This window comes from Aureobasidium pullulans (assembly GCF_000721785.1).
Source record: "Aureobasidium pullulans EXF-150 unplaced genomic scaffold scaffold_26, whole genome shotgun sequence".
In the NCBI taxonomy this organism is placed as follows: Eukaryota; Fungi; Ascomycota; class Dothideomycetes; order Dothideales; family Saccotheciaceae; genus Aureobasidium; species Aureobasidium pullulans.
Window position 1 is genome coordinate 229,992 of NW_021941046.1, and position 13,274 is coordinate 243,265.

The window sequence follows — 13,274 nt, forward strand, 5'->3', positions numbered from 1 at the left end:
TTATGTGCATTGAGAAAGGCACAGAAAGGGTGTATTCGAGAATTGATATCTTTCGACAAGTTTTGTGTTGATAGATCCAGCAGATGTAATGGAATATTATTGCCATCCTATGCTTAGAAGGAGAGTCGAGACAAAATGTTCTGTCTCAGCACTGTCTTGTGTAGTTGGAAGTGCTGAAGATTATTAGGTCTTTGTCCCGGTCTTTCATGCAAGCAGAACATCAAGCTCTGCCTACTTCCTTTCTTAGTCTGCCCGCTGCGCTGGTCGGTGGTGCTTCTGGCCAGCTGTCGACTGCTTCTTCGACCTCGTCTAGGAAGCTTCCACTGTTGTGTATCGAAGTTCCTCCAAGAACCACTCTTACTCCTGGACTACTAGCGTTCACCTGCGCGACCATCTTCGCTTCCTCATATGTTGCACCACCGATCATAAACACAATGATATCTTGAGGTTTGTCTCTTGTAGTGCCTCCGCCCTCCACGAAAGGATACTGGTTGTCTCGGAGGCGGCCCTTAATTAGATCTTGTATCGTTGTCTCCAGTCGTGGTGAGTGCTGGGTGTAGACGTTCTCTACGCCACCAAGGCCTCTGTTGAAGCGCTCTCGAGCGCCTTGGAATATCGAAGACGGTTGGAAGAGATCCGGAATGGTACCAGTCTGCGGCAAAGACTGCAAGGAGTGTGCATACGTGATGAGCTTAGGGATTAGGTTAATACGATGGCGAGAGAGGCCACCGGCTACTGCAAGGAGATCCATGAGTGCTGGCGTCGAGTTCGAAGGGTGCGAGGCGTATCGTAGGGCGTAGATGGCTACCAAGCGAAGTTTGTTGTCCGGGGGTGTCTTGGGATCCTGTATGAGGCGCTGCAGCGTTTTGAGGTCGTTTGAATGGTTCTCGTTACAAGCTAGACTTTGTTCCAGCTCGCTGATATCTAACAAATTTTCCTCGCCAACTCTGCGGCTGAGTTCTGTGACGAGGGTTACATGCTTGGTTACGTTGCCTGAAAGGCGGCGGAATTCTGGATAGTCTTCTACGAAACGCTTCATGTCCTCAATAGACTCGAGCTTGTGGCTTGACTGTTGTTTTGAGGCGAATTGCTCGACATAGTCTTTGGCATTCTGACCAAGATCGCCAAAGTTGAGATACATGTTCTTCTTGAAGAAGGGATCCTGGTCTTGACTGATGAATATTTCCTAGGCAGATTTAGCAAATGCAGTATAGCATTTTCTAGGAGACTCAGGACACACCTTGAACTCTGGTCGAACGTCTGGCACATGGCTAAGATTCACCCTGCCATTCTTTATGCCCAGAAGCTCATGCACCATGGCTTGATATGTCCATTGGGTCAACAAGGGAGTGACGGGATCATCCCTTCGATCGACGATGAGTAGAATAGGAGCGGTATCGGTCTTTCGAAAGTCGAATAGTTGGTCCTCTTGGGTCATCTGGTATCGGACTTCTGTAGCTAGCTTTTTGGCAAGCAGACTGTTTTTCTGAAAACGGATCATGGGACGTTTCTTGAGAGACAAGAGTAGAGCAATGACGCCTTCCGTGGCCCTGGAGAGCGAGTCTTGGTTCCACATGTCCGGGCTGGAGCTCCAGAGGCGATGTTCGAGGGCGAGTGAGGTCAAGTCCGGGTTGACAACCAAGTAATCAGCGAAACATTCGTGGACGGCTTTCACAACTTCGTGATCGTCGGCTTCGGCAAGACGTTCGAGGGAGGACTTTTTGACTATGTTGCTAAAGTCTGGCCTTGTATCAGTCAGAAGATCGTTCCACGGAGCTCGCAAGTTGGAGCATACAAATGTGGTATTCGCCGTATTTTGGATCGCGGAACTCGTCTATCAAGAATTGGATGCTGTCGGAAGAGGGGCGCACAAAGCAGAGACAGCGGAGATGGCGCATCTTTTCTCGGTTGTGGTTATCCAGGCGATCCGTCAGGTAGACCTGGTGGTTCAGGAGAGCGGATTGCGTTGTTGCTGATGATACGACCGAGACCTGCAATGAACGTCAGTCGTTGTCCAGCAGTTGTAATGGCGCAACTCACCGTATCATTGTCCAAGAGCAATATCTTCATCTTGGCAGCATTTGCGCCAGTGGCGCCGTCTCCAGTCGACACCATCTTGGTGACATAGCCAGAGACCGCTTGGAAGGCGTCCATGGCTGCTACAGGGCCGAAACCGACGTTGGGTTAGGCCGTGGGCTGTGGCTGAGATTGTTGTCAAGTACTCTGTGAGGAAGGCAGGCTGTCGTCAATTGCGCATGTCTGGGTCACTGTCGGAAGTGCAGGTGGTCTGTTTGTTGTATCGCTATCGCGACCAAAGGAGTATGACGGTGGAAGCTTCCCTCGTTCCTTTGGCGGGGTCGGTAATAACACCCTGTCCCCAAACTATCCATCAAATAAATCAACTTCAACCATAGCTCCTACACTATCTGGTCACATCGACTATACAAGTAGCGTCTCGAAGTATGTCCATACACCATGCCGTACCGAAACCTATTCATAACGCAGATGAAGGCCGCTCCAATTGAAGGTGCTGGTTGCTAAAGCCCTAGCTTCGGCGAAGGACTTCGGCCAACATGAAGATCATCAACTTTAGATAGGTAGCTAGGGATTCAGGTGACCTTGTGTTCACTCCAGTCTTAAAGCGCTACTACACACCTCCGCTTTTCATATTTATTTACTCCTCTTCTCTTTTGTGCTCTTCGTTCTGCCATGGCGTCCGATCTGCGTGACCAGCTGCTACGAGATGGCTTTGTCCGTATCCCCTCGGCCCTCTCAGCAGACCAGGTAGAAGCTTTACGAAGTGCTTGTCAACATGTCGCTCATTTAGCACGTACTGGGGGCTGGCCTTATGTGAGAACTCTGCCAAAGCAGTTCCCACCTTGGACTTCGGACGTCTCGAAGGGCATATGGGGTGTACAACATCTTATGCATCCGGAGCTTCCTCACCACGATACCTTTGCATCCTCGTACTTCGCGCCTTACATCGTCGCTGCCGTGACAGAGATTCTACAATGTAGCTCTGAGGATTTGGTGCTCGAATTGTACAATCTTCTAATACGCCCTGACGCAGACTTCGCCCTGAGGTGGCATCGAGACGATATTGGCCCAGAAGTGTCGCCTCAGGATGAGTTGAACCGTCTCCGAGAGCCCATGCTTCACGCGCAGTGGAACCTCGCGTTATATCCCGATGAGTCTTTGATTGTGGTTCCGGGTTCGCATCTGCGTTCAAGAACAGAAGAGGAGCGGCAAGCGGATCCTTTTGACGACAATATGCCTGGTCAGATGGCTGTGAAGATGAATCCTGGCGACATCATCTTCTACAACAACAACATCCTGCACAGAGGCGTGTATCGCAGCGAAGCAGAGCGAATGACTCTACATGGATCGATGGGAGTTGTGGGCGCGGACCCTGCTAGAGCCAGGAATGTACTACAGCACGGAATCGGTGCTTGGGTAGAGGATTGTGACTTCAGCGAGATCCAAGGTCAAGCGGCCGGTAAGCAACTCTGTTCTTTGGCAGACGGCATGCGGAAGAGGCTGGTTGCAATGGGCTCAGACCAGGTTCTGAGCTTCTCGCAGCCACTCGACGAGTGAGGGGTTGACACGAACCGGCCCGTCTTCGAAACCTTCTATCGCGCCCTCGCCGAACGTGGCTTGCGAATTACGCCAAGTTGGACTATCGAAATCGAGTGTTCACATACTGTTACTCGATATGTACTCGTATCATATGACTCCGTGCCCAAGACCGGCATGGCCGATGCCATATGCAAGGATGCGCGCAAGTTGCAGAGACAAACCGGCATCAACGGAAGCTTTTTCTCCACATGAACTCCACGCCAAGATGACTGCATCATGGTTCCCCGCAGTGACAGTGAAGGAAGGTACAAAGGCGTCGGTGGCATTGAGAGGCTCGTTTATCGAGTACGAGAAGTATAAGAAGGAGCGATTGATCGCGTTCTGAAACTTGAATCTATACCACATTCTTCTCTTCAAAATGGCTAGTATACGGCTCGTACTACCTGGCCTGCTGGCGCTCCTGCCATATTGCTCGGCTCAATATACCGACTTCTCGATCCCATCAACATATACCAGTTGGGACAATGAAGCCTGGGAATTGAGCACGAGCAGTTTGATACAGGGCCAATACCAGTCTCGTGCACCAATGGGCAATGGGTGAGTAAAGCCATGTGCTCCATGAGAAGGGATTGATGCCAGAGCAACATGTGACTGATCATTGAACAGATACATTGGCTGCGCTCTTGCAGCTGCTGGACCTTTCTTTGAGGCGGACGTCAATTTAACAAATCCAGATGGCGGAAACCTGCCCATCAATGGCTGGCCTCTGGACAATCCCAGACAAACCTTCTGCACTGTGTCCGGGTTCTTCAACTCTCAGAAAAATACTAGTAGAACCAACTTTGCTGAGCTACTCGAGAAGGGTGGAGAAAGTGTTATTGCCGGCATTCCGAATTGGCCAAACCTCATTCTCCAAGTGGATGGTGCTACCCTGAATGCATCGGTGGACAGTTCTACCATTTCCGACTTCAAATCCACCAGATCTCTGAAGGATGGACTCCAGACGTGGAACTACACTTGGACACCGAGCCCAAACACCAGCTTGTCCGTCTCTTATGAAATGTTCATGGACAGATCTCAGCCCAATGTCGCCGCTGTACGACTATCGGTAACATCTTCGTCATCTGTCAATGCCACCGTTACAGACTTGATTGATGGGAGAGGCGCTGTTCGATCTGATCCCCACGCCACGGGCGCGCTGGACAACTCGAGCACAATATACTCTGCGGTATCACCGCATTGGCTAGGAAATATCACTGCATGGATCTTCTCGACCGTGGATCTGGACCTTTCGGCCCGGTTGAATGCTTCTGACAGCTTTTACCTACCGACAAATGATAGCACATACGGACAATCTTGGAGCATCGCCCTAAACGCCGGCTCTGCTGTAACCGTCTCGAAGTACATTGGTATCGCCTCATCCGATGGCTTCAGCGACCCTGAGTCTATTGCTCGAGACGCATCCTTGGAAGCTTCCGAAGCCGGCTTCGATGAACTGTTCAGGGGCAGCTCCCAAGCATGGGCCGATATACTTACTGACGACATGGTTGATGATTATACTCTTCCCGATGGCTCGCTTCCAGATGACCAGAATGTGATCGACATGCAGATCATCTCGAAAGCCAATGCTCATTATCTCCTTCAGAACTTGCTTCCTGAAGACGGATCCGATTTGAACCACTGGTCTATCAGCGTTGGAGGACTGGGTTCTGACTCTTATGCCGGACTTGTCTTTTGGGACGCAGATGTGTTCATGTCGCCTGGCATTGCCGTCTCACACCCCAAGTATGCGGCTCAGATCCCCAAGTACCGTGTGATGCTGGCACCGCAAGCGGCGATCAACGCTCAAGAAAATGACTTCTCAAGCGAGGCTATAATTTATCCTTGGACCAGCGGGCGTTTTGGCAACTGCACCGGCACTGGACCTTGCGTTGATTACCAGTATCACTTGAACAGTGATATCTTCCTGAATAACCTGCTTTACTGGAGAGTCACTGGAGATGACAGCTGGTTTAAAAGTCAAACTATTCCAGTCAATGATGCAATTGTGCAGATGTTCTCCGAGTTAGTCGAATACAACCAGACTGTCGGCGGCTACTCGATCTCCAATCTTACTGATCCAGATGGTAAGTTCGAAGTGCAGCAGCGCATGACACCGAACTAACAAGCACACAGAATACGCAAACCAGGTCCCTGACGGTGCTTTCACGCTGGCTTCAATTGCCAAAATTATCGAGTGGGCTCAGGGTTACTCGGAAGAGTTCTCGCTAGACGTCGAAGCAAACTGGTCGTCAATCGCAGGAAATGTGGCTTTGCCTTTTGCACCGTCAGGTTTGTTGACCGAGTTCCGCGGTGCAAACAACACAGCAGTCATCAAGCAAGACGATGTTGATTTGATCAACTATCCTCTGGATTACAGCTCCGAAAACTATACCAGGGAAGACAAGCTCGCCTCGCTCGACTACGTGAGTACCTATTCGTTTTACGAACCGTACATGTAGACTAATCAGATCCAGTATGCTGTAAAGCAGTCCCCTGATGGACCTGCAATGACGTACAGTCTCTACTCGATATCGGCTAACGCGCTCTCTCCATCCGGCTGTTCCTCGTTCACATACGCATTGAACGGATTCAAAGCATATGCGCGTGCGCCTTGGTACCAGTTCTCGGAACAGCAGGTCGATAACTTCACCACCAACGGAGGCACGAACCCAGCGTTCCCTTTCATGACTGGAGCTGGTGGCTGGCATCAGGTCGGACCTATGGGCTGGCTCGGCGCTCGAGTCGTGGAAGAGCAACTTATCCTTCAGCCAGCTCTACCGCCTCAGATCCCTTATGTCAGTCTCCGCACGGTAATCTTCGGCGGAGCAGGCATCAAGGCAACGATGAATCATACACACACAAACCTGACTCGCATGGATGTGTCCACTTACTTGCCTCCTAACAGCACCGACATCTATGGTAACCAGTCAATGCCAATTACCATCGGATTTTCGCTACAAGACGGTCGTAATATCAGCATAGCACTTGGCGAAACAGTGACGGTTGACAATCGCGTCTACTTCGACAATCTTACAGCGGCAGGAAACCTCGTTCAGTGCTTGCCAGTGTCTTCAGAAGGAGAATATCAGCCAGGTCAATTCCCCCTCGCAGCAGTTGACGGAGCAGCCAGCACTCGTTGGCAGCCCAGCAGCCCCGAACCTGCATCTTTGACAATCGACATGCAGGATGTAGAGTACCAGCCATTGACTGGTGTATCATTTGACTGGGGCAGAAGGCCGGCCACAGGAGCTCGCGTTTTGGTGTACAACTCCACGAGCGGATCCAACTCCAGTTCGACAGAGATCCACACGGCAGCGTTCTCGGACATCGAAATCTCAATGCCTTATGATGCTGCTACCAATGATGTTGTTCAGGAGTACCAAGGCAACATGTCTTACTTCACTTTCTCGACTCCCATCTGGTCAGGACAGTACATCACGCTCGAAATCAGTGGTTGTCAGGCGACAGGAGATGAGTTTGGCGCCACGGTAGCCGAGTTCAACCTCTTCGGCGCTAATGGTACCAGCGTGGTCGGAAGTGGTACTTCTAACGGAACGCTGTCGAATGCGACCACAGCCACGGTTACACCTAGCTCAACAAGGGGAGCAGTGAGCTCGCTAGCAACAGCATCCATCACAGCCACGAGAACACCAAGCTCACCATCCTTGATGGCATCGAATACTGGCTTCAAGACTGTGAGCAGTCCAGAGGCCTGGTCGTTGTTCATGGGCATGGTGGTTGCGATGGTCCTGCTCTGATCTTGAACAGATGGGAATAGGTAGTGGGCAAGGGTCGTATGTTTCATGACGGTCGCAAACTCAGCAAAGGCAATGTCGATATCACCATTATAACAAGTCGTTACTGAATTCATGAAATACGCTCATGCAAATGTGAAAAGGCTCAAGGCGTAAAAGAGAGACAAATAGAAGTGATTAGAAGCGGGAGCCGGGCAGTGAAATTGGAGAGGGTCCAGCCCCGCTAACAACGAAAGCGGCAGGAGCCGACGTGTTCATAAGGAATCCGCTGTCGCTCTTTCTTCCCCAGCCCTCCATCAATCGATCCTTGTCCGTTCGTCAAATCGCAACATAGCAAGAAACCGACAAGATGGCTCTCAACCCTCAAGTGACCAACCTGGTCATCATCCTGTACGCCCGCGACACATCTAGGAGCAAGTGAGGCGTGCGACTGACTAGGCGACAGCTTCATGATGCAGGTATCCAAGAAGGTGCCTTTTGAGGACCCCAATGTCCTGATGGGAGTTCGCGCACTCTACATCGTATCCAACCTCATCATTGCCGGTATCTACCTCTATGTGCAGGCACAGATCAACGCAAAGAAGGGTAAGTAGCGACGGAACAAAGTGGTAGCAAAAAGCATAGAGCTAACTCGAGTTGCAGATCTTACCGTGATCAAGTACGTTGAGCCCGCACCCATGGGTTCGACCGAGGAGCCCAAGCCCGTCACCACCACTGTGCACGCATACGATAGTCAGCAGCTCCGCGGCTTGTTCAAGAGTCAGGTTATGGGTGTTGGCATGATGGCCGTCATGCACCTCTACTTCCAGTACACCAACCCTCTTCTCATCCAGTCTATCATCCCCCTCAAGGGCGCCTTTGAGGGCAACCTTGTCAAGGTGCACCTTTTCGGACAGCCCGCTGTTGGCGAGCTCAAGAGACCCTGGAAGGCATCTGGTGGTCTCATGGGCATGCAGGGTGCCGGCGACATCAAGACCGACAAGAAGAGTATCGAGGCTGCCGAGAAGGCCGGGCGTGGTGGTGCTAAGGAGGAGTAGAGAGTATGAAGCACGAGCGATGTACGAAACAGGTAGAAGAACAGGACGTATCTGCAGCTGTGTGTAGGTTCAATATGCTACAGCGCATTGGAACAAGCGTTCTCGACATGACGAAGGATAAAGCAATAGCCAAATAATTCTTGCATGGCATTTCATACCTCCCCCTGTGCTTAAGTTTGTCACTGTCGCGACTGTAGAAATGCACGATAGTTTTCAAAAGTGGAGATAGGTCCAAAGAGAGGACCTCCAAGTATCGCTCTCTGTGGACGACTTGGTGTTACTCAATATCATTGTGCATTTTGATGCGTTAATCAATGCGCATCGCTGCGGCTTGAGAGTCGAAATGACAAATTTTAGCACATGGGGAGGGGGTACAGGGGACAAACAAGGAGAAGTCCTCCATGCATCGCTCTCTGTGGACGGCGTGCTATTACTCAATATCATCGTGCATTTTGACGCGTTAAACAATGCGCATCGCTGGGCCTTGAGAGTCGATGTGACAGAATTTAAGAAAGTGATAGGAAAGTGTCATAAATTAAAGGCGATGGTTAGGGGGAAGCTTGGGTTTAGCCGGCGGACGTGCGTGCTCGGTGGTTTGGGTGCATGTGTTAAGTTAAGCGTCTACATGACATTGCACAACAGAGACAAGACTCGACGCTCCCCGTCGCCCGTGTTGAGCTAAGCCAAGGCACTCGCCAGGCACCGTATCCAAGTCGCCAATGCTGCAGACGTCCTGAAGCGCGACATCCCCGACAGAGCAGGAGAGAGCGAGAGCAAGCGAGAGAGAGAGAGCGCGCCCGACGCAGCACGAGACCGGCCGTCATGGCATACCAACAAGCAGGTGGCATGCTCAACAATGCTGCGAATGCCGCGCAATCCAACGAGCAGCATGGGCCTCAGGGTGCCGAATACACGTTGCAGGGTATGTCGAATCTCTCTGCCACCGTGGCCTGGCTGACGCTCGCAAACAAGGCGTTATGCGCTTCCTCCAGATCGAATGGCACAACCACGAGCGAGCCCGAAACGCATGGGACATTGAACGAGCCGAGATGAAGGCCAAAATCGCAAAGCACGAGGGCGAATCTCGCCATGCAAAGAGAATCAACGAGCAGCTTGAACGACAAGTGCGTATGCTGGAAAGTGCCCTCAAGCAGGAGCGGAGGAAGAAGGGCAGCGACCCCAGTGCGCCCCTGCAGCCAGACAATGCCCCGTCGACATCTGCCAGACGTCAGTCTATACCCTCGCCTGTTGCACAAGGCCTCCAAGCTGATCTGTTCCACCTAGCATCCCATGAAGTCCGCAACTCGTTCCTTGATACAACGCCAGACAAGCAACAATACCGCGACAAGTCCAAGAAGTTCCTTGACCGATGTCTCAACGAAGTCCAGTATCTGCTGACTCCCCCGTCGCACCCTCCGCCGCCCCATATGTCCATGCAGAACCCCTCGGCTTCCTATACCGGTCTACCCGACCCTCCTGTCTCGCTTGATGAGCTCTACCTACGCCGCGCTCAAAGACCTTACCCGCCTTCGAACCACGTCCAGTTACAGCCCCCGGTCAACCTTTCCGCTGAAGAGCAGAAGCGTCATTTAGCTCTGTCCATGCCTCCTGCACAACCTCCTACTCAGACCCTGCCTCAGCCACCGCAATCTCAGTCTGTGTCTCTGGACGAGCCTGTAGAGCAGGTCACGCATTCTTATGATTCTTACGGTCGCCCTGTCGCTTCAGCTCAGGACGCTGCTCCCCGTTCAATTGTCACTCAGGACTCAGCGACTGATGGCTGGAATTTCGATGACCAGCAACCTCTACCCGAACAACCTCTTGTCGAACTACCTCAGCCTCCCCGAAGGCCCGACACCGATTTGTTCCCCAGTGCAGCAAATCCTCCTTCGAGGTCTCCACCACGTACCGGTTCTGGCCGTCGCAGGTCGTCAGGTTCACAGGGCATGGCTAGACGAAGAAGCTCCGGCTCCCACGACCTCCACGATAGCGGCTCAGAGTTGGCCGCAAAAACCGACCCCTCTCAGTTCAAGGTCAAGTTTGCACTCCGTGGTCATCTTGATGTCGTCCGCTCCGTCATCTTCACGGGTGGTGGCAGCCCCTCCGAGCCCGAGATTTGTACTGCTGGCGATGATGGCACCATAAAGCGCTGGATCATACCTGCCAGCTATACCAACTTCCAGAACAATTCCAACAACGACCTCGACATAGCTTGCTACTTCACGCATCGCGGTCACGATGGAGTGGTGACTTCCCTTGCTGCTTGCCCCTCGACTAGCTTTTCCACTGGAGGCCGTGTTTCTGGAGATGGTTGGATCTTTTCTGGCGGTCAAGACGCGACGGTGCGTGTCTGGGAGCGTGGGCGCGTGGATCCGAAGGCTACTCTGGAAGGTCACACGGATGCTGTCTGGACCGTATGCCTCCTCCCCGGAACTGTTGCATCCGTATTCGGCTCTCAAAGCTCAAACTTCGGCGGCCCAGACCGTATCCTACTCGCCACGGGCTCTGCAGACGGCACTGTCAAGATCTGGTCCGTCAGCGCTCCCCCGCAGTTGGTATCGCCGCAAGCAGGCTCGAGACGTGGTGGAAGCCGTCGTCACTCTGTCACATCTGGAAGTAACCATCCCAGTTCTCCACAGCCTAACGTGGCCACAAGCACGCCTTTCCACTACACACTGGTACACAGCATTCAACGGGAGTCTGCTTCAGGTGCAGCACCTACTTGCATTTCTCCTTTAAGTCCATCTGGCGAGAACTTTGTCGTATCATACACCGATTCGAGCGTCCTCATTTTCGACACACGAACCGGCGAGGAAATCATCGGAATGGCCAGTAATGAGACTTACGACGGAACGCTGGCTACAAGTATCAACGCTGTAGTTGCTACCAGCAGCGCATCGCTTGGTTTGGAGACAGGATCCTCATACATGGAAAGGGCAGATCAAGAGGAATCTGTAGGCGCGGGACCAACGGGCTCAGCGCAAGGCGTCGAGGGTGTAATTGTCAGTGGCCACGAAGATCGATACATAAGATTCTTCGATGCAAACAGTGGTAAGTGTTTGGATCTAGATGGTGGATCAAGGTCATGTTTGCTAATTGATATCAGGACAATGCACGTATACTATGCTTGCACATCCTTCAGCCATCTCGTCACTCTCGTTATCCAAGGACGGTCGGGAGGCAGTGTCAGCCGGCCATGACGCATCGATCAGGTTCTGGTCACTCGAGAAGAGACAATGCACGCAGGACATTACATCACACCGACCCATGAGAGGCGAAGGTGTGTGCAGTGTGGTGTGGAGCCAGGACGGAAGATACGTCGTTAGCGCAGGAGGCGATGGAGTGGTCAAGGTGTTTGCGCGATAGCGTCACCGTAAATCGGCCATGGAATCGATCAAGCTGAAGATAGCCAATTCATTCTTGGAGGACGGGATGATCGTCTGGAGGACAGGATCCCCCCCTGCTAGCTAGACAGCTCTATTTGTACATTAATGGGGGCCACCAGAACCCTCTTTTCCATCTTTTGTCTAAGCCGATAATCGAGCAAGGAGAAGTGTGAGGTCGTATGTCGTTTCATTTTGCTATCTGTAGAAGGATATGTATGTACCTAATTGATAGTTGTTGGGCAAAAGCAAGGCTCAGTGGCCGTATGAGCCAAAAAAGGGTTCTTGAGCTGGGTACAGCATCATAATGTCGTGTTATCGTAACCTACCACTGCACAGTAACTTGATAATCAGAAAGAAGGGCCGGGATAGAATTAAAAGTGCAAATCACGCCTCGCCGAAAAGTCTTGCAGTAATGTCGCCCATGTACTCCTCCTCGAGCTCGTAGTCCTCGCCGTCGTTCTTGTCAATGCCAGTGAACTCAAAGGCGGCAACGACAGTTGGAACGTCAAAGCCCATGGCGGAGAAGCGATCCACGAGAAGCTTGTTGTATCCGTGATACCTGCAGCACGTGTTAGTCAAGTTTCCCTCGTATACAACATGTACACAGCAGCATACTGTGCGAGCTTTGCGGCTTCTGCCCTTTCCCGTTTCTGATCGTCCTTCTTCTTAAGTGTCTCTTCGGTTACACCTCCGCTTCCCTCTGCACCAGTGGTCTCTGAGCCAGGATCACCTTCTGGAGCACCAGCATACTTGATAGCCCACTCACGAGCGACGTGTGCGAATTCGGCAGGATTTGTGATGAGCATGCGGGCGACCTCTGCGTCTTGAGGGTCTTTCGGTTCAGGCGAGGATAGTAGCGACTGGAGAGAGATGAGAGCGGACTTGAGGGTAAGGACTGGTGACCAGGCCGAGCCCAGAGTATCGAGACAGATGGCACCCTGAGCACCATGTTAGCAAGAGATGATGGAGTGCGGAGGTTGCGAATAGACGGACAGTAACACTGGAGATGTTGGGGTGCCAGATCTTTGTGGTGAACTTCATGACGGGAGGCTGGAAGGGATAGTCGTTTGGGATTTTGATGTCGACATGGTAAGTAGCGCCGTGGTAGGGAGTGTCTGGAGGGCCGCGGAAGACACCCTTGAAATGTGTCAGGTCATCGAGAGTGTCGGAGCCGGTCTGAGCCTTGTTCAGCGGCTCGAGCGAGACACCCGAGTGGCTATCTTTTTGCACATCTTGGATTTCTTTGACCAGGCGGCGATTTCTGTTTGCCGCCATGACTATGAGACTCGTCCGCTATGGACAAAAGAGAAGTGTCGTGTGATTTCACCAGTGGTGATAGTTCGAGTCCGCGGCCGAGTGGTGGGCGGATTCGAGGAAGTTATATAGCCAGAGGTTTTGTGAAGCTGCCGGGGTGACAAGTCAAGATGGGACTTGTTTGCACTGGCTATGATACGTCCGAGTTCAAGCAAGGAAGAGAG

The 13,274-nt window shown here is 52.1% G+C and overlaps 6 protein-coding genes across 6 annotated transcripts; 4 read left to right on the forward strand and 2 right to left on the reverse strand.

Moving 5' to 3' along the window:
- Positions 1-220: 220 nt before the first annotated feature.
- M438DRAFT_281971 (Sec1-like protein) lies at positions 221-2,115 on the reverse strand (the record flags this gene model as incomplete). The annotated part of the gene is made up of 4 exons (XM_029901278.1): positions 221-1,186; positions 1,241-1,740; positions 1,796-1,991; positions 2,041-2,115. 4 exons carry the CDS (start codon positions 2,113-2,115, stop codon positions 221-223), a joined length of 1,737 nt encoding a protein of 578 aa, XP_029756469.1.
- Positions 2,116-2,511: 396 nt separating this feature from the next.
- On the forward strand, positions 2,512-3,776 carry M438DRAFT_349025 (phytanoyl-CoA dioxygenase family protein). The gene has a single exon (XM_029906292.1). The coding sequence runs from the start codon at positions 2,710-2,712 to the stop codon at positions 3,592-3,594; it is 885 nt and encodes a 294-aa protein (XP_029756470.1). The 5' UTR covers positions 2,512-2,709; the 3' UTR covers positions 3,595-3,776.
- A 218-nt stretch (positions 3,777-3,994) lies between these two features.
- On the forward strand, positions 3,995-7,376 carry M438DRAFT_339084 (uncharacterized protein; the record flags this gene model as incomplete). Its single annotated transcript, XM_029904185.1, has 4 exons — positions 3,995-4,173; positions 4,243-5,702; positions 5,752-6,041; positions 6,093-7,376. 4 exons carry the CDS (start codon positions 3,995-3,997, stop codon positions 7,374-7,376), a joined length of 3,213 nt encoding a protein of 1,070 aa, XP_029756471.1.
- Positions 7,377-7,721: 345 nt separating this feature from the next.
- On the forward strand, positions 7,722-8,568 carry M438DRAFT_349027 (inorganic phosphate transport PHO88; the record flags this gene model as incomplete). Its single annotated transcript, XM_029906293.1, has 3 exons — positions 7,722-7,763; positions 7,819-7,958; positions 8,016-8,568. Coding segments are annotated over 3 exons (577 nt in total), but the record flags the coding sequence as incomplete, so codon positions are not given.
- A 500-nt stretch (positions 8,569-9,068) lies between these two features.
- M438DRAFT_349029 (WD40 repeat-like protein) lies at positions 9,069-11,839 on the forward strand. Its single transcript, XM_029906294.1, has 4 exons — positions 9,069-9,332; positions 9,383-9,637; positions 9,695-11,461; positions 11,517-11,839. Exons 1-4 carry the CDS (start codon positions 9,233-9,235, stop codon positions 11,774-11,776), a joined length of 2,382 nt encoding a protein of 793 aa, XP_029756473.1. The 5' UTR covers positions 9,069-9,232; the 3' UTR covers positions 11,777-11,839.
- A 119-nt stretch (positions 11,840-11,958) lies between these two features.
- M438DRAFT_304745 (uncharacterized protein) lies at positions 11,959-13,257 on the reverse strand. The gene is made up of 3 exons (XM_029902198.1): positions 12,790-13,257; positions 12,412-12,734; positions 11,959-12,355 (listed from the first exon to the last, which is right to left on the reverse strand). The coding sequence occupies exons 1-3, from the start codon at positions 13,069-13,071 to the stop codon at positions 12,181-12,183; spliced, it is 780 nt and encodes a 259-aa protein (XP_029756474.1). The 5' UTR covers positions 13,072-13,257; the 3' UTR covers positions 11,959-12,180.
- Positions 13,258-13,274: the final 17 nt, after the last annotated feature.